The 24,248-nt window shown below is 45.1% G+C and overlaps 1 protein-coding gene and 1 pseudogene across 1 annotated transcript in view; one reads left to right on the top strand and one right to left on the bottom strand.

Annotated features, from left to right (window-relative positions):
- Positions 1–12,473: 12,473 nt before the first annotated feature.
- LOC101270634 (frataxin, mitochondrial-like) lies at positions 12,474–13,340 on the bottom strand (annotated as a pseudogene).
- An 8,398-nt stretch (positions 13,341–21,738) lies between these two features.
- Positions 21,739–24,248, top strand: part of DEK (DEK proto-oncogene) — a 29,956-nt gene continuing 27,446 nt past the window's right edge. Inside the window, exons 1-2 of the mRNA XM_004273535.4 lie at positions 21,739–22,141; positions 22,500–22,653. Of these exons, the coding sequence (XP_004273583.1) occupies positions 22,509–22,653 (145 nt within the window). The 5' untranslated portion in view covers positions 21,739–22,141; positions 22,500–22,508. The remainder of the gene's footprint in view (positions 22,142–22,499; positions 22,654–24,248) is intronic.

Raw genomic sequence — 24,248 nt, forward strand, 5'->3', positions numbered from 1 at the left:
AAACACTCTTACCTCTTTCTGCTCACATGGTTTCCAAAAAAACATTTCAATAGTGATAAGGCACTAAAGTATGCTAAAGGAGAGTATTATTTTAAAAAGGAAAAAAGTCTGGACTAATTAAATACTATAGGAAAGAGGTATGAAGTTACAAGAACTTGCTTGAAGATTTAAAGCGAAATTTCCTGAGGCACTTCTGCACTTTCCAAGAGGCGGCAGAGCTGAGGACCAGGGCAAACGCTGCCTGAGTTGCTGGCAGAAACAGTCCCAGTTTGGAGACCCAGAAGCTGGGCTATATGAACATTATGGCCAAGACAGTTGCTGTTTGTACTAGACCTAGCAGCAGAACCTTTTAAACTGTTTACAAAAAAGATTTTCTATGAACCAACTAATGCAGAGAATAACATCTGCCTTTGAGGAGATGGAAGAAACTGCGAAGGAAGGACGCCTTCCACAGGTGCAAAGACTCTCTCCTGGGGTAGAAGCTTCAAGGTTAAACTTTAAGGAGACAACTCTTCACTTCTTTACGTAAGGTTTAATGTTGATCAGATAGAATAACAAAAGCCAAAAGAAGTTGATTAAAACATAAATTTATGAAACTAATGGTAAAACTTTTACTGCTAAATAGTTCTATTTGTGTCAGATTCAGTAGAAATATTCCTTATAGGACAATGACTCTCAACCCTCTCAAACTAAAGCTCATTTTTATAACAAATATTCTGTAAGTTACTCCTTTGCTGTCTTGAAATGAAATTCATAGAAAATATAGTCTAATTACATACATATTTTCAAAACCAAACAAATATAACATCCTAACTGTAATATATAGGAGACATAAAAGAAAGTAAATTTGGGCTTCCTTGGTGGTGCAGTGGTTGAGAGTCCGCCTGCCGATGCAGGGGACACGGGTTCGTGCCCCGGTCTGGGAAGATACCACATGCTGCGGAGCGGCTGGGCCCGTAAGCCATGGCCGCTGAGCCTGTGCGTCTGGAGCCTGTGCTCTGCAACAGGAGAGGCCACAACAGTGAGAGGCCCGCGTACCACCAAAAAAAAAAAAAAAAAAAGAAAGTAAATTTAATTAATACACATTTTAATTTATAACTGCTCTGGGCAGGACGACACTAGAAAACAGAATTTCTAAAAAGCCTTGAAGGAAGTGGTACCATGTAATACAGAATCACTTGTAGGGAGTAATGGAAGGTGCAGCAATTAGTCATACTATAGATGTGAATCACCAAAATGTCATGAAATTATAAAGAAAATATATTTTTAAAGGCGTCTTGGGCTTCCCTGGTGGCTCAGTAGTTAAGAATCCGCCTGCCAATGCAGGGCACACGGGTTCTATCCCTGGTCCGGGAAGATCCCACATTCCGTGGAGCAACTAAGCCCGTGCGCCACAACTACTGAGCCTGCGCTCTAGAGCCCGTGAGCCACAACTACTGAGCTTGGGCACCTAGAGCCCGTGCTCCGCAACAAGAGAAGCCACGGCAATGAGAAGCCCGTGCACCGCAACGAAGAGTAGCCCCAGCTCGCCGCAACTAGAGAAAGCCCACGCACAGCAACGAAGACCCAATACAGCCAAAAATAAAAATAAATAAATATTTTTTTTTTTAAAAAAGGCATCTTGATTGTTGAGGATTAATTCTAGTTTGGAACACGTATTTTAAATGTAGTAATTGTCTTTAGTCTTTAAATCTATGCAGGAATGTTGAGCTCCACACATTGAACACAGCTACACTGAAATACAGAAACATGTGAAGACTTTATAAGGTCTTTGCAGAATTAGGAAATTTGCCAGATATCCCAAAATTAGCATACTATCATCTACAGATTCAATCAACAGCTTGACTCTAGGGAAGCAGTGTGGGGTGTTGAAAGGGGTATGTGTGTGCCGTCAAGATGCTTAACTTCTCTGAATCACAGATCTATATAAAGGGGACCATAATGTCTATCTGTTAGGACTATGAAGATACTTTTTAATGTATGTAAAGTACCTAAATAAATAAATGGTGGTGAGTTGCCACACTAGCAAGAGTACTCCCCTAGATTCTATGTGGTCTCTTAAGATTGGATCCAATCCTTTCAGTGCCTATATATCAGGATAAATTCTTTTGTAAATCCTCAACCCTAGGAACTTGGGAAGATAGATTTTTAAGATAGAAGATCTTGAAAGGCAGAAACATCAAGAGATGGAACTTCCAAAAACCAAGTCTCATTTAAGTAGGATTTTGAGGGCTAGAAACCCCAGTGATTGTCTCCATTATTTCAGATTAAAATCTCTGGGGAGGGGTCTGAAGGCCAACCATTTCTGAATGATTTACTGATTCATTAAGTCATGCTCTTCACACATCCCACCACCTTGCTCTTCTCTCTTTGCCCTCATCTTTCTTAGGGTACTCCTTTTCTCCTGTCAGTCGGTTGAAATAGTCCCCATCCAAGATAATGAAAAACACAGGATGCTAGTTTATAGTCGTTCACCACCTTTGTAAATAACTTACATCGCCCTTAAGATCACACTTTGAATTTCATTGGAAATCAGAGATTTGCAACTTACTTTACTGCCATTCCTACATCACTGAACTCGTATAGAAATTCATTTCAAATGAGCGAAGTCCTCATTACTACAAGAACTGGAAAGAATATAAAATTTAATGTCTATGAAAAGAATATGAAATGTAATGTCTCTTCTCAAAGTTTGGATTATGGCTACGATTGCATCAACATTTATCTGTAGAAAGAAATTATTAGAATCTAGATGACTTCTAAAGTGCCTTCCAACTTTAATACTGTATGACTCGATTATTTCTATACAGGTTGAATCATTGGGAAATTAACACAGCACCATTAAATAAGGCAATTTGTGATCTAGGCTGCCCTAAGCCTACTACTCTCTTTGTGGCTAAAGGTATTTCTTAGAATACTGAGCTAAAAACGTAACTGAATTCTGCAACCAATGCAAACGTCCTAATTGATGGGAGTGGAAAAAATTCAATCCAGAGTGCTAGCAATTGCTCTGTGAGGCAAGCGCGGCAGGGGGAGTGTGGGGTCAGTGAAGCATCAAGTTACAGACCAAATTAAAGGTCTGGAGAAGAGTGGCAGGGTCTAATCATCCACTGAGGCTGCCAGAATTGGATCTACCGCCCTTAACTCGCTCACAAAGAACTGCTCGGTGGATGCTAAGCACATAGACTAAGGGCTTCAAACATCTTTCATTTAAAAAGGCCTTCAGTTCCAAATAGCTCTTGGTGGAATTATTTCCTTGAAGTTTTCAGTTCTGTCATATTAAAATTTCCATGAAAAAGTAATCAAAACCTAATGCTTACAGTGTCCTGTCACAAAGAAAATATTGCAGGTTTTCATTTCTATTAAAAACATGTGTTACATATATGTACATAATTATGTAAGTCCCAGACCCAGTGTACACATATATACACAGAAACCTTAGGAAAATAATAGTCTTCCCTAAGCCAACAAAATGTATAACACAACGTTGTACTCTGTTCATAACTCCCCTCATTAAGCCAATGCTTTGAAGATGTCAGCAAATAGTGAATATTTCTGCATACTTTGTGTCATAAGCTGCAAACACTAGATGTATTAGAATGAATTAAGGTCACTTTTAAAATTCAGACACAGTAGTTTCTGGACTTGGTTGGCTGAATCGTGTGTATCTGCACTATTTTTCCTAGAGGAAAGTTAATTTTAGAAAGGTGAAAAAGTTTGCCAGGAAAACAATCCCATTGGCTCAATACCTAGACAGTGACTCTAAAGGTTCAAAATGCTTTACAGTCACTTACTTGTCCTTAATATCCTTGAAAGCAAGTATCAAATATTATCCCTATTTCATAACAAGCATCTCATTTCATAAAATGTATGATTTACTATCATACCTACTTCATGGTATTTAAAAAAAATTAGTCCTTCACCTCAAATTTCCAAAAGACAGATAAACAAAAATCTTTATTTTCCCTGGTAGTTACACTCAGAGTTTGTTAGTTACTTAGAATGGTTCAGGTATAGATATACATGAAAAGCAGCAGATGTACATCTATGACAAAGTTCAAGATGGAGAAACAGTACTAGTGCAAACTCAAATACAATATAATTTACACTCTTAACCAATTCAGGGTAGAAGAGCTTGGTTCAAATAGGAATGTAAACAGGAACTAAATCAATTTATATGATAATTCCTCTTTGGGTTCCTAGAGATATAGTCCATTAGGGTCTTTAGCCTTAAAATAACCAACATGTAAAAATGCCAGTGGTCATTGACAGAAAGTCAGCCAATGCAAGCTCAGTGAAGGAAGCTTTTCTGATTCCCAGGAGAATAGGCCCCCGTCCTTTCTAATTGCCAGAGTACTTGTGAAGGAATTCTTACATCTTAAAAGCTTATGTTTAAAAACTAACTCTTTAACAAGGGCGGTTAGAAGTGGGGTATTTCTTTCCATCCTATATCTGAGTTTCAAAAGAACGTTAACCCTCCCGTCCCAAAATTGCCATCTTAAAACCAATGACACTGCACCAAATTCCCCAACTTGAAGAGAACCAGCTTTCACTCCGTTTTAATTCCCTATTCACACTACTATTTTCAGGGGATGTTTACCAACAGTTGGGTGCCCCCTCTCCTCATAAGGACCTTACAGATATTTTCAAGTAATTATGAGGGGAGAGCGCATCGCAATCACCTGGAGTGCTTTTTAAATACACAGAAGCCTGCGCGCACACGCACACACATCCCAATTTCTTAATCATGATCTCAGCGCCCGCGTAGGAGCTATTGCTTTAAGCTGTGATCAAGTTCTCGCACCGCAGTCACACAGAAAACCTTGTAAACTCATCACAGTATTTAATTTTCAGGAAAACAAAACCCAAAAACCAAAACCAAAGAACCTCCATCACTGTTTGGTGCAGATACAAAAGATAAGACACCTACCTTGACCACGGGTTAATATCCTCCCAAAGTTAGTATAGTAACAAAAGGGGAAAGAGGTATGTTTTGGAAGGAGAGGAGTTGTGATTTCTCAGCTTGGAAATTATTGCAGACTCGAGGGGGAAAACGGTGCGCCGGTGTTTGCGCCACACACCTGGACACGCTGGACGACCTCCTGCCTCCTCCTTCGCCCTCTCGTCCGGGGCCGGGGGTGCGGGGTTTCGGAGCTGCCCGGGGGAAGGGGGAAAAGTGAGGGGTGAGGGCAGAGAGGAGGCGGGGGGTCCGCGAGGGCCGGAGTCCCTGAGGGCCGCCCGCCTGGGGCTCGGCCGGGCTCTGAGGGGACCGGGGAGGGGGCGAGGGAGGGAGCAGGAGGTGACAGCCTGGGGAGGCCGAGCCGGCAGCTGGCACCGCGGGCCTGCAGCGCCGGTGCGAGGGCAGCAACCCGCGCCCCTCCTTACCATGCGCGCGAGGTCGGAGCCCGGGGCAGGGAGACCGCGAGGGGCAGGGCTCCGGCGAGCGCGTGCGCCCGCTGGCGTCAGCTGTCAGCTTCTCCCGGCAGCGGCTTCAGGTATCGGAGGCATTCGGGTCTCCCGGCTACCAGCCCCTGCGCGCGTCTGGGGCCCCTCCCCCGGCCCTCGCCCCCGCGGCTGCCTCCTCATCCCCTCCCGCCGCCCTTCGCGCGCTCCCCTTCTCCCCCTGCTGTTTATTCCGGAGAGCGGTGGCCCCTCTCCCGAGCCTTCCCTCCCCCAGCGCGCGCACGCACACACCCCCAGAAACGCGCTCCCTTTAGGAAGCTGGCCGCGAACGGGATCCTGGAAATTCTGGGGCTGGGCAATTTCAGAAAAACCCTTTTAAAATCTTTGATCTGCCCACCGAGGTTCAAGGCAGACACCACTTCCACTCATCCCCTGCCTCCGTCCTCATTTGTTTTAATCACAGCATCACTCGACAGTTGATATTCATGTAGATTGTGCTCTGAGAATCTGCTGCCAGTCATTCTTATTTTCCCAAAATTGCTCCTTCCATTTTATTGTTTTAAAAATGTAGACGTCCCCACTAGTTACCCTTAGGTGGCAAGGACTTTCGATTGGCCCCGGGAAGGATATGTTCAGCTGTAGAAGACAGGACAAGTTTCTTTTGCTAGCATTGTCGATACCTGCCACCTGTCAGGGCCCCACGTCAGCGCAAGGGCAGTTAATTTCACCTGGCTTGGAGTACTGAGCATGCCTCCGTTCCCGGTTAGGAGAGAGGCAGTTTTGAAGCCAAAGTTCTGGGGAGGAGCAGGTGGATGTATTCAAAGAGAGTTCTAACGGCAAACGAGCTAGCAAAAGGGAGAGCATACTGAATAATATAAAAGATGAGAGCGATGGGAAGCGATATGTGAAAACATCACTGTATCACTAACAGGCAGGAACTGGGAGTGACATATCCCTACTGGGAATGTGGAAGGTGAGTTGTTAAATGGCGCTCCGTTTGTTCATTCATTTACTTATCAATATACGTTTATAGAGTAGATTAGAGTGTAACATTATTCATAGTCATGTTATAATTTAAGGGTACTAGGAATTGAGAAGCAACCAGTTTATAACAGAGCGCTGGGAAATGCAAATACGTTAAAATACGTTTTAACTCCATGTTAGTCCACTATCTTTCCTAAACTTATCAGATAACTTTTTAATCTAAGGGCTGGAAAAAAAAAATTGGTGCTTACTAGAATTGTCAGGGTTCTCTATTGGGCAGGAGGCCAGTGCTGGAAGACAAACTCATTAAACAAGTTATTGCAAATGAAAGGACCCCCTTAGGTGACAGAGGAAGAGTGGGGGTGGGGGAGGTTAGCACAAAGGCTCTGGCCTTCTTAGTCATTCAGCCAATATTTATTGGATGCTTACTAGTTCGAGACACTGCTCAGGGCTAGGGATAGAAGAGATAGCAAGAAAGATAACATCCCTAACCTCGGCAAGCTGAAGAGGGGATAGGCAAGTAAACAGGCTTTTGAAAGTAGATGCTCTGATAGAGGATGGCACTCACAGAGGGTAGTATACAGGAAGCCATAGGAGGAGAAAGAGTTGGGGGAGGGGTAAGCATGCAGGGAAAACCGGAAGGTAAGAAAAGCCTGGTAATTCAGAGAATTTAAAGAAGCTCATTGATTGTGGCTGGAAGATTGTTTCCAAAGAGTGGGAGTGGGAGTGTTTGGGAGGAAGAATGGAGAGGCAGGCTAGAGAGGTAAGCAGAGGCCAGATCATGTAGAGTCTTCTAGGCCCTGTTTTAAAATTGCATCTTAGGGAATTCCCCGGCGGTCCAGTGGTTAGAACTCCGTGCTCCCACTGCAGGGGGCCCGGGTTTAATCTCTGGTTGGGAAACTAAGATCCTGCAAGCAGCATGGCAGGGCCAAAACACAAAACAAAACAAATCAAAATAATGGCTTCATCTTATAAAAAAATAATACAAAAATAAAAATAAAATTGCGCTTTATTCCACAGACAGTGGGGAGACATTGAAATGTTAAGGCAAGGTAATAACGAGATCAGATTTTTGCTTGAGAAAGACTACTGCCTACAGACAGGAAAAAAATGAGGATGGGGGGTAGGGATGAGAGGGAATGGAGAGAAGAGCTTTAGAAGGGAGACATGGTCAATGAGTATCAGCATGTAGATCCTCATGCCTTTGTGAAATCCGCCCCACCACAAGTCCTTGGGGGGAGGAACTCTTCCTGAAGGGACGTGGGGAGGGAGGAGAGTCAGCGTGAGAAACAATTGAGAAACAATAGAGGTAAATAGAAATTAGAGATAGAGAGAGAATGGTATGTTTTGGGGGTTGGGTTTTGTTGAGTTTTTTTACAAGATATTTTGTTTATACATAACTCTAGCTCATACAGTTCAAGGATAAAAAGAATGTTGATTTGTTACTGAGCAGTGGAGTAAATTAAAGGAAAATTGGACACACAGGAATCACTGATATATACATATTCCAAATTTCCTGCTTTGGGACAGCAAACCAGTATGCTCCTACCCCAATAAAGAAGGAGCTCGCCTCTCCTTCTGAGAGAGTTGTTTTATTCCTATTATCTTTCACTCCTGCCATCTAATCGTCTTATGACCTGCCTCGATTTCAATCCATCTGTCGGAAATCAAAGTTCATGCTACTTGTACTAGGTCATGCTCTCTAGATTAGTTTAGGTCTTAGACACCTGTGGCTGCCCGGGGAGCTGAATTACCTTATGGCGTAAGCATGGTGGGCTGTAATCAGAAGATCTAAAGGAAAGCTTAAGTGCTAGCGCTAAGGTGTTTGGAGGTACCAGGGCTCCCTGCTAGACCTTCTCTCTACTCTGAGAGCACAGGGGCAGACGTAATATCCAGGGGGAAAGCTGGCTGACCAGAGCCAGAGGAGGAAAGCCAAACATTTTACCCCTAGCTTTGCTTGTTATTATTTTGAGATCATTTGCTACATTCTCTCTCTCTCTCTCTCTCTCTTCTCTTATTTCTACTATCCTCAATTTTCCTTCATATTTTTCCTTTCCTATTTCTCCTCTCCTCTTTTAATCTTTTAAAATTTTTGTTTTAAATTAATTAATTTATTTATTTTGGTCTTTGTTGCAGTGTGCAGGCTTCTCATTGTGGTGGCTTCTCTTGTTGCAGAGCACAGGCTCTAGGCATGCAGGCTTGCAAGTTGTGGTGCACGGGCTCAGTAGTTGTGGCTCACGGGCCCTAGAGCGCAGGCTCAGTAATTGTGGTGCACAGGCTTAGTTGCTCCATGGCATGTGGGATCTTCCCAGACCAGGGCTCGAACACGTATCCCCTGCATAGGCAGGCGGATTTTTAACCACTGCACCACCAGGGAAGTCCCTCCTCTTTTCTTTTTAACTCTCTCTACACTTCTCTTTTTCCTTCTTTCCTTTCTCCCTTTCCTCCTTTCTTCATTAATTGATTCACAGATATTTTTGTATCCAGTATCTATTTTGTATCTATATAGTACAATCTACTCTGTTAGTGGCATAAGTGCTGGATCTACAGAGAAAACCAAGGCAAGGGGCTAACCCTTGAATTCATAGCCAGTCGATGTATGAATGAGGACTCTATGGTTGCAGGTAATAGAAATGCAGTCAAGATAACTTGGGGGTCGGGGGGAGAGGAAGTGTTTAAGAGGTAACAGGGCTGTCACCTGGGAGCCAAACATATGGATACAGACAGCAATCTGAAATGGGAATTGAATACAGTCCTGACTCTCTCTCCTTCCCTTCTCTTGATTCTCTTTTATCTTCATTCTCTCTCTCAATTCCTAATTCCCAGGGAGGGGACTAACTGGCCTTACTTGGTCAGATGCCCAGTCAAGGAGGACAAGGTGTCAGGATCATGATGTAAAAACATGCCTACAACAAGACATAAAGAACCTGAGTTTAAGTCCTGACACCAGCTGCCCAGGCTGTCAGTGGTCGTGGCAGCCCTTCTCAGTGGAGACAGCGCTTAGAGGGGTGCTTCACACAGAACACAGAGCCAGGGTCTGAGGCAGGACCCAGCGGACACGTCTGAGGGTTGACCTTGACCACCTGCGCACACCTCAGATCTCCCAGAGGAGCAATTTCTAAAGTTCCGTGTGGCCATGTCGCAGGAAGCCTCTGCAGTGCTGTGCCTTTAACCCCTCTGCAGCACCTTCACATCTCCCCCTGAACTTTGACAGATACCGAAAGCCCCACAGGTGGGAGAAGTTACCTTTGTGCTGCCCACAAGCATGTAGACAGACCCCAGACTGGTTGGAACCAGGTTGATGATGCTGACTCCCAACTGCCTCACCACCAACCAATCAGAAGAATGTCCACAAGCTGATCCTGCCCGCCTCCTTGAACCATTACCATAAAACTCTTCGCTACCCCTTCCAGGTCGGGACACAGTTTGGAGGGCATTAGCCTGTTGTGGCCCCCTTTGCCTGGCAAAGCAATAAAGCTATTCTTTTCTACTTCACCAATAAATAAATAAGAGGGAATATCCTGGCAGTCCAGTGGTTAGGACTCGGTGCTTTCACTGCCATGGCCCGGGTTCAATCCCTGGTCGGGAAACTAAGATCCTGCAAGCCACGCAGCGTGGCCAAAAATAAATAAATCAGTTAATTAATAAAAATAAAAAGAAGAGAGATTTGTTAGAGAATGGGTTTAGCTGTGATATGTTGAATTTCAGATATTAATAGGATATTAAGCGAGGAAATCTGATAGGCAATTATAAGAGTATGATGCTCAAAGAGAAAGTAAGTTGTTAAATATATTGATTTGGATTTTATTCATCTAGAGGTCATTGATACCAGGGGTGTGGACGAGATCACCCAAGAAAATCATGTCTAAGGAAAGAAGCAAGGGCCTATGGGGATCCCTGGAGAACACCAACATTTAAAAGGATAACAGATGCAAGATAGCCAGCAAAGGAGGAGACCCTAGAGAAAGCAATGTCATGCAAGTCAAGAGAAAAAGGTTTTGAAAGAAGGGGATGCTAAACAGTACCTAATGCTGCATAGAAATAAAGTAAAAGTATAGCAGTATTCAAAAGAAGTCTCAATTGCCTATTTGGAGATCATTACTGGTCTTTATGAGAGCAGTTTTAGTGGAGTGCTAGGAAAAGAAAGTACTGTACATTGCATGAGATTAAGGTTTCTTAATCTGAGCACTATTGATGTTTTGAACCAAATAATTCTTTGTCATGTAGGCTGTCTTGTGCATTAAAGGATGTTTAAGCAGCGTCACAAGCCTCTACCCACTAGATGCCAGTAGCACCTCTCCCTACTTGGGACGACCAAAAATGTCTCCAGACATTGCCAAATGTCCCCTGGGGGCATAATGCCCCCTCCCCCACTTGAGACTCACTGCATTAGATTGAGATGTGGATGGGAGAGAGACAAAACAAATGTATTTTTCCAAAAAATATTATTAGGAGGCAGCATCATCTCTTTTTTTAAATTTATTTATTTTATTTTATTAATTTTTGGCTATGTTGGGTCTTCGTTGCTGTGAGCGGGCTTTCTCTAGTTGCATCGAGCTGGGGTTGCTCTTCGTTGCGGTGCGCGGGCTTCTCATTGCAGGGGCTTCTCTTGTTGCAGACCACGGGTTCTAGGCTCTCGGGCTTCAGTAGTTGTGGCTCACGGGCTCAGTAGCGGTGGCTCATGGGCTCTAGAGCTCAGGCTCAGTAGTTGTGGCGCAGGGGCTTAGTTGCTCTGCAACATGTGGGATCCTCCCAGACCAGGGCTTGAACCCGTGTCGCCTGCACTGGCAGGCGGGTTCTTAACCACTGTGCCAGCAGGGAAGCCCAGCACCATCTTTGAAAAACCTTTTTCTTTTTGTTTTTTTTTTTTTTGCTGTTTTTTTTTTGGCTTATAAACAGAAATTTATTTCTCATAGCTCTGGAGGCTGGGAAGTCCAAGATCAAGGCCCCAGCAGACTAGGCGTCTGGTGAAGGACTGCTTCCTGGTTCATAGACAGCTGTCTTCTTGCTGTGTCCTCACATGGTGAAAGGGATGAGGGAGCTCTCTGGGGTCTCTCTTATAAGGGCACTAATCTCATTTATGAGGGCTGTGATTGGGGGTTAGGATCAACACCTTAGCATTCAGCCTACAGCCCAGGCTTAGCACGGTAATGGCACAATAAAAGATGATTACTTGAACATGAATTCAACTGAAATTCAAGTAGAACAAAACCCAAAACCATCTACTTACTCTATAGCTTAAAAAAAACTGTTCACTGTCATCTCCTCTACTAGAGGGAATTAAGCTGGCCTGTTAAGTTGCCTGAGGGGACCACTAAATGTCTAAATTGGGAATCGACTATATTCTATCCAGTTTAACCCTTTCTGTTAACACGGGGAAACAGAGGTCCAGGGAGTTCGAGAAACTGGCCCAGAGACAGACAACTACTTTTGTGCTGGGTCAAGTGTAAGACCAGGGTTCCTTTCATTAACACCAACATCTTTTCATTTATGTGGCCTTTCACAGTTTACCAAGCACCTCTCAGCTCCATGACCTCATTTATTATACTATATCCATGAGCTTACAGAGATGGCTTTTGGGGGATTTTTTGCATCCTCAGACCAGTGTTGCAATAGCTTATTCTATACTGACTCTTAAATTTAAAATATATATATGTACACACACATGTAAATGTATATGTAAAAATATATGTGTGTACATATACATGCACATATGGAAGACACGGCACCACATCTCCCTGTGTCACCCCATGCGGGCCACACCGGGGCAGTCACAAAGCACCAACAGAAAATGGTCTTCGGTTTCAGAATTCCCGAGTTGCCACTGATGCTTCAATACTAAAGGGCTTAGAAGTGTTTACACTTTCAAGAGGAGTAGGAATGTTTTAGGCTTCCCTTTAATGAGTCTCATTTTGAGATAGAATGGCAAGGTTGGTCACTCTTCATGCAGTTTTTGTAGTAAGTCTTTCAGGGAATGAATGGTGAAGCCAATTCATTTATCCTCCTGGAATTTGTCTTTCTTCTTTTTCTTTGTTGTGAGGTTATATATTAAAGGTATGGGCATACAGACATTACGAAAGATAAGGGCTATCACGGGAGGGAGGAAATCAGACAATAAATCCAAAGAAACCTACGGAAATTAAAAACCTGAACTCAGGGGCAGGGCAAGAGGCGACACGGTCTTTTCACAGAGCCGTTACACATAATGCAACTGTCGTCAAAAGCAGGAATGGAGAAGACTAGACATTCAGCTGCAGAAGGAAGCTGGGGTCTTGGCTTTAGAGAGCTTTCACTGTCTTTAGCATTCGGCTGGGCAGCAAGTGCCTTTTCCAGAGTAGGCCAGAGAACATAAGTCTAGTTTGGTTTTTAAGGCTTGAGTCAGCTCTGTGGCCAGCAGCTCGTGGAGGGACACACCGTCGTGGGAGTACACCCAGTTTCTCCCAGTCCAGTCGTAACGCTTGCGGACACTGGATGGTGAAGACAACCAGATTTGCTCGTTTGGGGTCTGCTTGTTGATGACGTACATTCCTAGATCTCCACCCAGTTTAATTCTTAAAACACCACTCCCAAAGGAGACATCATAGTCTTCAAATGTGTAAGGTTTGTCTGCAAGGTCTTCAAAAAAACTCTGCTAAGGAGTCCAGCGTCTCCTCGGCCCGTCTTTCATAGGCGGTATTGTCCTGAGGGCCAGCGTCACCCAAAGTTCCCGTTGTCCTCAAATTCATCCAACAGACACACTGCTTTTTGACATTCAGGATCCGGTTGAGGCAGCAGAGACTCAGACTGGGCTGGCTGGGTGTGCCGGCCGCGGCGGTCCCGGTGCGCAGGCCCCGGCAGCCGTAAAGCTGGGGGTCCTTCGTTGGCCGCGGGGCCCCGGCGCGGGCCTAGGCAGAGCCCGGAGGCGCCGAGTGGGGCAAGAGGCTGGCGGCCGCTCGGCGCCCAAGCGTCCACATCGAAAAACCTTTTTCTTTTCCTAACTTGCAAACATCTGTTCATTCTAAATTTACTTTTTTAAACCCAAGCTGCCTATGGGGAAGATACCCACCCAAACTTTCTCTAGTTCCTTTAAATGAAGAATAAGTTTAAAAAAGAAATATTTTATTTATAGAAGTCTATAGACTCAAAATAGGAATTATCTTTCTTTCTTTATATTTATTTATTTTTGGCCGTTTGGCTTGTGGGATCTTAGTTCCCCAACCAGGGATTGAACCCAGGCTCTCAGCAGTGAGAGAACAGAGTCCTAACCACTGGACCACCAGTGAATCCCCCCATAGGAATATTTTAGAGTTTCACGTCAATTTTTTAAGATAATGCTCTGTTTTGACAATCTTGTGACAATGTTGAGGATTTCTAGCCAACTTGTAGTGGAAAACACTTTTCTGCCCCTGATGTTATGATTCTACCAACAGTGATGGCATTTAATATAATCTAAACAATGTTAGTCCATAAGTAGAAAAGCCCCTTTCAACAGAGATGATTTTATTTTACAGAAAACAAGGGAAGTAATACCAAAGCTCTGTCGTCTCTATTTTTTTGGCCTCATTCCATGAAACAGTTGCTAAGGATATATTAATAAAATGTGTTACAAATGATATTTGCTAAATTTAGAGCAAAATTAGATTCTAGGGTGAAAATTTGGTAACCACTTATCCTTTGTTCTCCAACTGTTATTGTCTTACCACCATATCCCTCACCTTCTCCTGCTGCTTACTTTGAATAGTCTTCTCTGGCCATCGTCCAAGCTAGAATATCCCATTTATCAACCAACTGGATATCGTTGCATTCACATATTTTCAAACCTAATCTCAAATTACTAACCTGCATATGATACTTTGGCTAACTCTACCAGAATAGAGTATGATATCTTGTTTTTAGAAGAACCAAATGTGTCACTATATTTATATTTATGACCGGGTTTAAAAGAGAATCTGGTCATCAGCTTATTCGAGCCACGTTAATTTACGGAGCTGGTATTGCTGGAAGGTCTTTAAATGGCATCCAGACAACAGACCCATGCCACTGTCTTAGAACCAAAAGGGGATGCATTTCAATTAAACACATATTTTAGAAGTATTTGTGTTAGGCACTGTGCCAAGGACTGGGAGAGAATAATAAGCATGGATGTGGTCCCTGCTCATGAAGCTTGTCGTCTGGGAAAGATAGATATGTGTGTAAGAAAGATAAGATGTCTGTGTGCAGTGGATGTAAAAACTTCTTAAGGCAGAAATGGAACCAATTTAAGAATCAGGGTTTTAACATTTCCAAAATTAAACCAACAAATATTTTTAAGCATGGTCCCCGTTGATCCCAACTGTACCTTATTTGGTTGTAATTATCATCCCCTCTGTGCAGAGAGAGCAAAGCTCACCAACTGTTCCATATGTGCCCCCATGTTGCCTAGATTCTTTGCAGTGAGGTGGGGTAGCATGACCCATCTGGTCACTAGCCAATGAGCAGAACCCTAGAGGAGCTGGTATGAGTTCGTGTCTTGCTCTATTCCCCGAACACTCAGGACTCATATCGTGATGGTGGATCACAAGACCAAAAGGAGCCTAGGGCAATGAGTAAATCACAGGAAAGGAAGCCCTGCAGAGTTGCCTGAACTGACCAAGAGTTTTATAGAGTGAGAAATAAACTTCTGTTAAACAAAATTGTTTAACTGCTGTTAAATAAACTTTTGCCAAAAGAACCTGTCTCATCCTAATGTACCGTCCCAACGCAATAAACAAAAAATGCTCTGAATCTTCATAATAAGAGTTTATTTTGGTTTGCATGCATTTGGCAAATCCCTATTGATCACTTACTATGCGTCAGGCCCTGCTTTAGGTGCCAAGAATACTGTGATGAACAAGACAAAGTCCCTGCAGCCACAAGGAGTTTACATTTTAGTGGGGAAGACAGACAATAAGCAACTAAAAATTTCAGGTAGTGATAAATGCAACAAAAGAAACAAAGACCTTACTTCTTTTGTTGTTGTTGTTATAAATTTATTTATTTATTTTTATTTTTTATTTTTGGCTGCATTGGGTCTTTGCTGCTGTGCGCAGGCTTTCTCTAGTTGTGGCAGGCGGGGGCTGCTCTTCGTTGTGGTGCACAGGCTTCTCATTGCAGTGGCTTCTCTTGCTGCAGAGCACAGGCTCTATGCACACAGGCTTCAGTAGTTGTGGCACGAGGGCTCAGTAGTTGTGGCTCACGGACTGTAGAGCGCAGGCTCAGTAGTTGTGGCACATGGGCTTAGTTGCTCCCCGGCATGTGGGATCTTCCCGGACCAGGGCTCAAGCCCGTGTCCCCTGCCTTGGCAGGCGAATTCTTAACCACTTGCCACCAGGGAAGTCCAAGACCTTACTTCTTAATCTTGCCCTATTTTCACCATGTCTCATCCCTCTCACATTGTTACTTTCCTCCCTACTCAACTCCTATTCTATGCTCCATCATTATGTTCATTGTCGCACCTATATCTTCAACTCACCCTTCTCTCCTCTCTTCATACTTGTCTGAAAAAAGGCCAACCTGGTTAAATCCAATTATTTGCCACCTTTATACCTAATCCTAGTAGCTGAATATGGCTGCAGAACAACAATAATCCTGACTGTTCTCACTTTGACTTCATGGCCACTAACCTCAATTGGTCCTCCTTGCCGCTGCCTGGCAACCCTACTACATTCTCTTGTCCACTCGTCTCCCATTCTCCTATATGACTAGCACACATTCCTCTCTCCTGAAACCTCCAACTGTCCTCTCCCACACTGACAGTCAATGATTTTGCTCCTGATTTCACTGAGAAGTTCAAAGGAATAAGAACTTCTGAAGTTCCCACAAATCTGCCAACCCCACCCACTGTCTAAAGCCGTATCCTCTGTCTTCCCTTCTGCTACTACGTAGAAATTGTCCTAAGGACAGCTCCTCCACTTGTGTACTAGGTTCCGTTGCCTCTCATCTCCCATGTAGACATGAAGATGTGTCACCTAGATCCCCCTTCAAGGAAGGACCTGTTGCTCAGCTGCAGAGCCCGCAGTCAGCAGACAGCCTCCATGGTCAGCTTGTTCAGCGGCTGCCCCATCTGTGGTCAACTTCATCCCAGGTCATGCCCTTCCTGGAGCAGCTTGCATGCAGTGACTGGGCAAGGCAGGGGTATAAAAGCTCAGCCACGCAGGACACTCTGAAGAGCTGTACTCACTCCAGAACTCCCCATGGAGTTGGCTGAAGCTTGGCCAGTTCTGCTTTACAGTTTGACCTCTTCCTCTGCCCACTCTTGCTTTCTCCCCCTTCCTTTCACAGGTACTGATTCCTAATCAATATCTGACACCCCAGATTCTGTTTCAGCATCTGCTTACAGAGCCCAACTTGACATACCAACTTTAGGTCAGCTCCAGCTATTGTCCCCTCCTTCTCTTTCATCACCAATTTCCCCCTCCCTACTGATTCATTTCCATCATCACATAAACATACAGTAATATCTCCCTACTTAAGAACCAAACTCCCAGGTCTTCCCTGGTGGCGCAGTGGTTAAGAATCTGCCTGCCAATGCAGGGGACATGGGTTTGAGCCCTGGTCCAGGAAGATCCCACATGCCGTGGAGCAACTAAACCCGTGCGCCACAACTACTGAGCCTGCGCTCTAGAGCCCACGAGCCACAACTACTAGCCCACGTGCCACAACTACTGAAGTCCGCACGCCTAGGACGCATGCTCCGCAACAAGAGAAGCCACAGCAATGAGAAGCCCGCGCACCACAACGAAGCGTAGCCCCCGCTCGCTGCAACTAGAGAAAGCCCGCACGCAGCAACCAAGACCCAACGCAGCCAAAAATAAATGAATAAAATAACTTGATAAAAAAAAAAAAAAAGAACCAAACTCTCTTTGAGTTACTGCTCCATTTTTCTGCTCCCCCGAAATAGTAAAATTTCTGGAAAGTGTCTGATTCCATTCCTTACCTACCTGTCTCTCTCTAACCCCACTCCTGGCACCTTCATACTCACCACTGCAGAGAAACAACTCTTGTCAGTGCCGCTGATAACTCATCATTCTTATACCCAGCGGTCAATTCTGAGTGCTTATCTCACCTGACCTTTTAGTAGCTTTGACCCAGCTGATCGCTCTCTCAGCTTAGATACTTCTTAATCACTTAGCTTCTGAAGCTCGACATTTTCGCTTGATTTTCCTCCCACTTCACTGGGTTCAGTTGCTCCTTGTCGTCTCCTTGGCTGGTTCCACTTCCTCTCCTGAACCTCTAAACCTGGTGAGCTCCAGGGTACAATCTTGACCCTCTCCTCACCTCTGCTGATGTTCACTCTGTTAGTGCGCTCCTCCAGGCGCAGAGCTTTAAATACCATCTACTACGTGTTGACAACTCCTACATCTATATCTTGGGCTAGAGTTTCACCTGAATGGCAGACGTTCATATCCAACTGCCTAGACTGAATCTCCATTTGGATGTTAGCAGGAATCTCAGACCTAACAGGCCTAAAAAATAACTGACTTCCCTCTCCACTACTCCTTGCCCCTCCCCTAATAAAAGCCCGCACCCTCCCCCAACCCCTGAGGTCTTCCTCATCTCAGCAAATACATACTCTGTTCTGGTTATTGAACCAAAAACCCAAGGTCATCATAACCCAAATTCAGTACTCTAGAGAATTCTTTAGAATATATCTAGTCTTTCTCCACTGCTCTCATTTACTTAAGATCTCTTTTCAAATGACATCTTATTAACAAGATCTTCCTTAATTATCAAATATGTAAAATAAAATCCCATCCATCCTACTGGTCCTTCCTATCTCCTTTAACCTGCTTTACTTTCATAGCTATTTGTCATACAATAAATTCACTTGTTTGTTCACTGTCTCAACTAGAATGTAAACTTGAAGATGGCAGGGACTTAGTCCTAGTGACAGGTAGAGAGTAGGTGCTCAATAAATATTTTTTTAAAATTAATTAATTTTATTTTATTTATTTATTTTTGGCTGTGTTGGGTCTTTGTTGCTGCGCGTGGGCTTTCTCTAGTTGCGGAGAGCAGGGGCTACTCTTCGTTGCGGTGAGCAGGCTTCTCATTCTGGTGGCCTGTCTTATTGCAGAGCACAGGCTCTAGGCGCGCGGGCTTCAGTAGTTGTGGCACGTGGGCTCAGCAGTTGTGGCTCGTGGGCTCCAGAGCGCAGGCTCAGCAGTCATGGCGCACAGGCTTAGCTGCTCCACGGCATGTGGTATCTTCCCGGACCAGGGCTCGAACCTGTGTCCCCTGCACTGGCAGGCAGATTCTTAACCACTGCGCCACCAGGGAAGCCCCTCAATAAATATTTTTGAATGAATAAGTGAATGACTGAAAAAGAATGGAAAGGGAATAGTGATGCTATTGGGATAGAAGAAGCACTTGAGCATAGAGCTAAATGATGTGAAGGTACAAATCACTTGAAGATTCTAAGGGAAAAGCAGTCCTGGCAGTAAAAAAGTGGAGAGCCCAAAGGTAGGGGTGAGCTTGGCTTTATGGGGGAACATCAAAGGTATGTGTGGCTGAAACAGCCAAGAGTGTCAGAGAGATGAAATCAAGATTGTCAGCAACTGGATGATGTAGGACCTTATAAACCATGTGGACAAAAAAAAAATTGTTGCCTGCCATTTCAGTAAACAAAGAATGTTGCCTGTCATTCCAGTAAACAGCAAATGTTACCACCATCAAGCCATCAGCCACTGCACCCTGAGGGGAATTCAGGACAGAGAAAAACAGGATACTGGCCCTAGATAGTTAAGATGCATTTCTAAGGACTTCCCTGGTGGCGCAGTGGTTAAGAATCTGCCTGCCAATGCAGGGGACACGGGTTCGAGCCCTGGTGCAGGAAGATCCCACGTGCTGCGGAGCAACTAAGCCTGTGTACCACAACTAATGAGCCTGCGCTCTAGAGCCCGTGTGCCACAACTACTGAGCCTGCGTGCCACAACTACTGAAGCCCATGTGCCTAGAGCCGGTGCTCTGCAACAAGAGTAGCCACCGCAATGAGAAACCCGCGCACCGCATCGAAGAGTAGCCCCTGCTCACCGCAACTAGAGAAAGCCCGCGGGCAGCCACAAAGACCCAATGCAGCCAAAAATAAAAAATAAAAATAAATAAATTTATAACAACAACAAAAAAGAAGTAAGGTCTTTGATTCTTTTGTTGCATTTATCACTATCTGAAAATTTTAGTTGCTTATTGTCTGTCTTCCCCACTAAAATGTATACTCCTTGTGGCTGCAGGGACTTTGTCTTGTTCATCACAGTATTCTTGGCACCTAAAGCAGGGCCTGACGCATAGTAAGTGATCAATAGGGATTTGCCAAATGCATGCAAACCAAAATAAACTCTTATTATGAAGATTCAGAGCATTTTTTGTTTATTGTGATGTGATGGTATATTAGGATGAGACAGGTTCTTTTGGCAAAAGTTTATTTAACAGCAGTTAAACAATTTTGTTTAACAGAAGTTTATTTCTCACTCACTGCAACTAGAGAAAGCCTGCATGCAGCAACAAAGACCCAATGCAGCCAAAAATAAAATAAATAATTTATTTATTTTTAAAAAAGAGATGCATTTCTAAGGAATGATTTCCAATGAGCCCAATCTCTTGCATCTTCCCATTCATAGAAAAGCAGTAAAATCATTAACTTGAGATATCTTTTTTTTGTGATTAGCAGTAATCTTTTGATGTTTGACTACATGTTTTTGTTTGGGTTTTGTTGTTGTTGTTTTGTGGGTTTCGTTCAGCAAAAACTCCTATATATCCTGGCTCTTCCCTTACTTATTCAGAGCAGTTCCTCAGAGCGATCTGAGAGGCTGTCTCCCAGGCCATAGTCCTCAGTAAGTTCCCTGAATAAAACATAACTCGAGGCTTCCCTGGTGGCACAGTGGTTGAGAATCTGCCTGCCAATGCAAGGGACACAGGTTTGAGCCCTGGTCTGGGAAGATCCCACATGCCGTGGAGCAACTAAGCTCGTGCACCATAACTACTGAGCTTGCGCTCCAGAGCCCGCGAGCCACAACTACTGAGTCCACGTGCCACAACTACTGAAGCCCACGTGCCTAGAACTCGTGCTCTGCAAAGAGATAAGCCAGTGCAATGAGAAGCCGGTGCACCACGACGAAGAGTAGCCCCTGCTCGCCACAACTAGAGAAAAGCTCGGGCACAGCAATGAAGACCCAATGCAGCCAAAAATAAATTTATTAAAAAAAAAGAAAAAAGTAACTCGCAACTTTTAGGTTGTGCATTTTTCTTTGGTGGACAACCATAAGTATTTTGAATTTTATTCCAAGTATGATGGGGAATCATTGGAGAGTCTTAAGCAAGCGAGTACCCAATCTGATAATTAAAACAAAAATACAAACAAATCACCTTGGCTGCTACGTGATTAGTAGGAGGTGGGGCTAGCAATGTGGAAGCCACTTGACCAGTGAGGGACTATGTCCAAATCCAAGCAACAGAGTGGACAGGAGCTGAGTGACATCAGTAGAGTGAAAAACGGTTTTAAATTTGAGAGTATAAGTGACAGGATTTGCTTATGTTTTCAGTACGGGCACAAAAGGAAAAAAGAAGATTCAAAGAAAATGTCTAACTTTTGCCTTACAAACCGGAGTCCATTCAGGGAAATTTAACTGATCATATTTCTGTTAAATTCATCCAGTAAAAGGATCCTGTGGGCAGACAGTGGTTGAGGACTTCGGGGTGGGGGGGCGGGAATGAAGGGAATCAAATACAGTAAGGGGGAGCATTTGGGCAGGGGGAAGCACTGTGTTGTGTTTTGTTTTTTTTTAAACGAAGCCAAAAGATGAGTTTATTGCTAGGCTTTCGACCTGCAAGCCCGAAAACTCAAGGGTATGGGAGCAATGTGTTCACTTTTTTAAACGTTGAGTTTTAAAGGATTCTGCGGAGCTGGCCTAAAACTCTGGGAGAAGAGCCTGGACTGGGTGATACCGTATTTCCTCTATTATAACTAACACACATGATTTCCCCCTACATTTACAGGTCTGGAAATCTTTTCCTCTCCGGTGACTGTGAATTTTCAACGTGGTAGGGGCTTTTCCCTTGCGGTGCACCTTACAAGCGACGGGGTCCTCCGAAATACAGCAGATTCGGAAGTCATCACCAGCGTGATCTCTGGGACCCAAATGAGATCGCTCACTTAGTTATTCCCCTCAACCTCTGGGAAATACTGTAGCAGCGACTTCACGGGATGTAAACTTCTTCACCACCCTCCGCCCGCCCCCTCGCGGACCCGCGGCCGCTCCTCTTTTCCGGGAACGAGCCACGGAGACAATACACATGCAGGCCCTCTAGCGTTCTTCCGCTCGGCGCCGCCTCGCCGGTCCCGCGCCCGCTCCCGCCCGCCGCCCGGGAAGCGGCCTGTCCGCTTTTCAGGCAGAACGCCGACCAGACGCCGGACGCCGCCGGGGGCCGCCTTGGAGCGCGCGGCCCCTGCGCCCGCGGCCAGGGCCACCCTCGCGCCCCCGCCCCAGCCTAGCCCGCCGGGGCTTCCCACAGAGGCGCCGGCCCGCCCCGCCTCCCCCACTCCGCGCGCGCCAACTCCCAGCTCACGGCCCTGATTGGCCGCCGCATTCCCGCTTTCCTTCCCGAACCGCCATTTTGAAAATCTTGTTGATTCTGGGCATTCGAGAGAGCGGCGCAAGCGTCACGCCAGCGAGCAGTCCGCGCGCGTCCTCCTCGGTGCCCGTCGCCACCGCCCGGAGCGTCTTCGTGCCCTCGCGCGCCAGGCCCGCGGCGGCCGGGACCCGTGGTGAGGGCCGCGTTGGCGAAGGACAGGCCGAGAGGGCGCGCGGGGCCCGCCCGCACCGCCGCGGCCATTTGGACGGCGGCCTGGGGCGGGGGAGGGGACGCGGGGCGGCCGGCGGCGCGGGCCGGGCGGTGGGAGGGGCGGCTAGGCGCCCGCGCTTTCCCGCCTCAGGACGGCCGGACTGCCTGCGGGGCAAGAGGGAAGCCGCCCCCGGGGAGTGAGAGCAGCAGACCCGGCTACGCTGGGAGGCAACTTTGCGGTCAGGTTTCCCGCGGCTCCCGGGGGCAGCCGGCTGGAGCCGCCGCGTCCTTCCAGCCGGGGGCGAGGGGACCGAGACGTGTGGCTTCCTTCCCGCTCGCAGGTCCACAGCATGTCCTCCTCCGGCCCTCCTGCGGAGGGAGAGGGAGCCCCCGCCCAGCCCGCGTCCGAGAAAGAGCCCGAAATGCCCGGCCCGAGAGAAGAAAGTGAAGAGGAGGACGAGGACGACGAGGAGGAGGAGGAAGAGGAAGAGAAAGGTGGGGAGGAAGTCTCGTTGCTAGTGATCGATTTTCCCGAAAACGGTTTTCTGGCTGTTTTTGCGCTTAGAGACGCTAAATCGGAGTGATTTTCAGTAGGAATGTTTGCGGAATTAGGGTTTTTCGTGTTGAGCAGTAGCAGAGAAAATAACTTTGGGAATTCCAATTTAAAAAAAATTACTCGTTCCGTTGTTACTACTTTGCAGTGCAGTTTACTTCTCGCCAGCAACAGAGAAGTTCATAACATTTTATCATTTGACAGGAAGTTTGTAAGTTTCAGATCTGTTTTTTTAAAACTGCTAGCCTTGGGAGTTCCTAAGGTAATGTTTTGTTTTTGCTAATTTAAGTACACGTCCTTTGCCTTTTGAAGTTATTGTAGGGTCCTAACTGAAATCATATATTAAGACTTGAAAAAGTTATTAATACGAGTCTTGGAAATATTTTAATAGTTTTAATTTATTTGCCGAACTTCAGCAGACGTTCTTTTCAAAGGCTTAGGGGAGTTACTTTCACGGGGAAACACCGGTGAAAGCTGTTGCTCCCTTAGAAAGTAGTTAAATACGAAAGTAGTGAACTGTGAAAGTTAAATGAGAGCTCAGAGCTGTCTCAGTTTTGGTGTTGAGAGAGAGCGGTAGTAGCCTATTTGGACGCACGAAACCGAGGAGCCTTAGAGAATTGAGTGGTATGCTGCGTCAGTTTATCCAGGATGCATGGGGCAGTGCCCCTTAGGTGTGCCCGCTTCCTAAAATGTTTCTAACCACTTAAAGCTCCGTGTCACAGATCTTATCCTTCTCTCGTGGTGTTAGCCCAATCTAGGTTTGTTTAATATTTGACTACCGCTCAACCAAACTTGGGAAGAGGTTTGAGGATTTCGTCCCAAACCCAGGTTTCACTGTCAATTTTTTTTTTTTTTAAGTCTAAACCAGTCCACCGTCAGCACTTTTTATAAATACAATCTGGGTTGAGATTACGCGGTGTGCCTTTTGTTTGTCTAAAGTGGTATGTGCTCTAAGGGGAAGCATGTCCACGTTTAAGTACAAAAACGCTTAGGAAAAATATGAATTATTTTTAAATTATTCATGATATAATAACTGGAAATTGGCCGCAGTATCTCACTACTAGTCCAAGACTTTCTCAGCGCTTTTTCCTCGAATTTTTGGTTTTGGATACCACCGAGATGATGAATTTCTTCACATCAGGAAGAAATTACAGAAGTCATGTAAAAATTCTATAAATGACCGGTACAGTAATGCTAGGGAGATGGATGGCAGTTTAAATTGTGATTTTTTTTTAACATGAAAATTAAAAAAAAAATAGCCCCAGGCAGTTCTATAGTTGTCCTAATTTATTATTGTTCTCCTTTTCCTCATGTGAGGTGTTTGTGGAGCAGTCGAAATTGTGGATGTTTTTATCCTACTTGGCCCTGAAAATTTAACTCTACTACTGAGGCATCATAGAAACAAGACACTGAAATTTGTGCCAAGTAAGGGGGTGAATTGACTTAGCTTGGCAGTGGTTTGGGGAGTGAGGGGAAGGGCGGTAGGAGATGCCTTGTAAAAGATGACCCCTAGGTTTCTGTCTTTGGCAGCTGGGTG

Source organism: Orcinus orca, chromosome 10 (genome assembly GCF_937001465.1).
Source record: "Orcinus orca chromosome 10, mOrcOrc1.1, whole genome shotgun sequence".
Lineage (NCBI taxonomy): Eukaryota > Metazoa > Chordata > Mammalia > Artiodactyla > Delphinidae > Orcinus > Orcinus orca.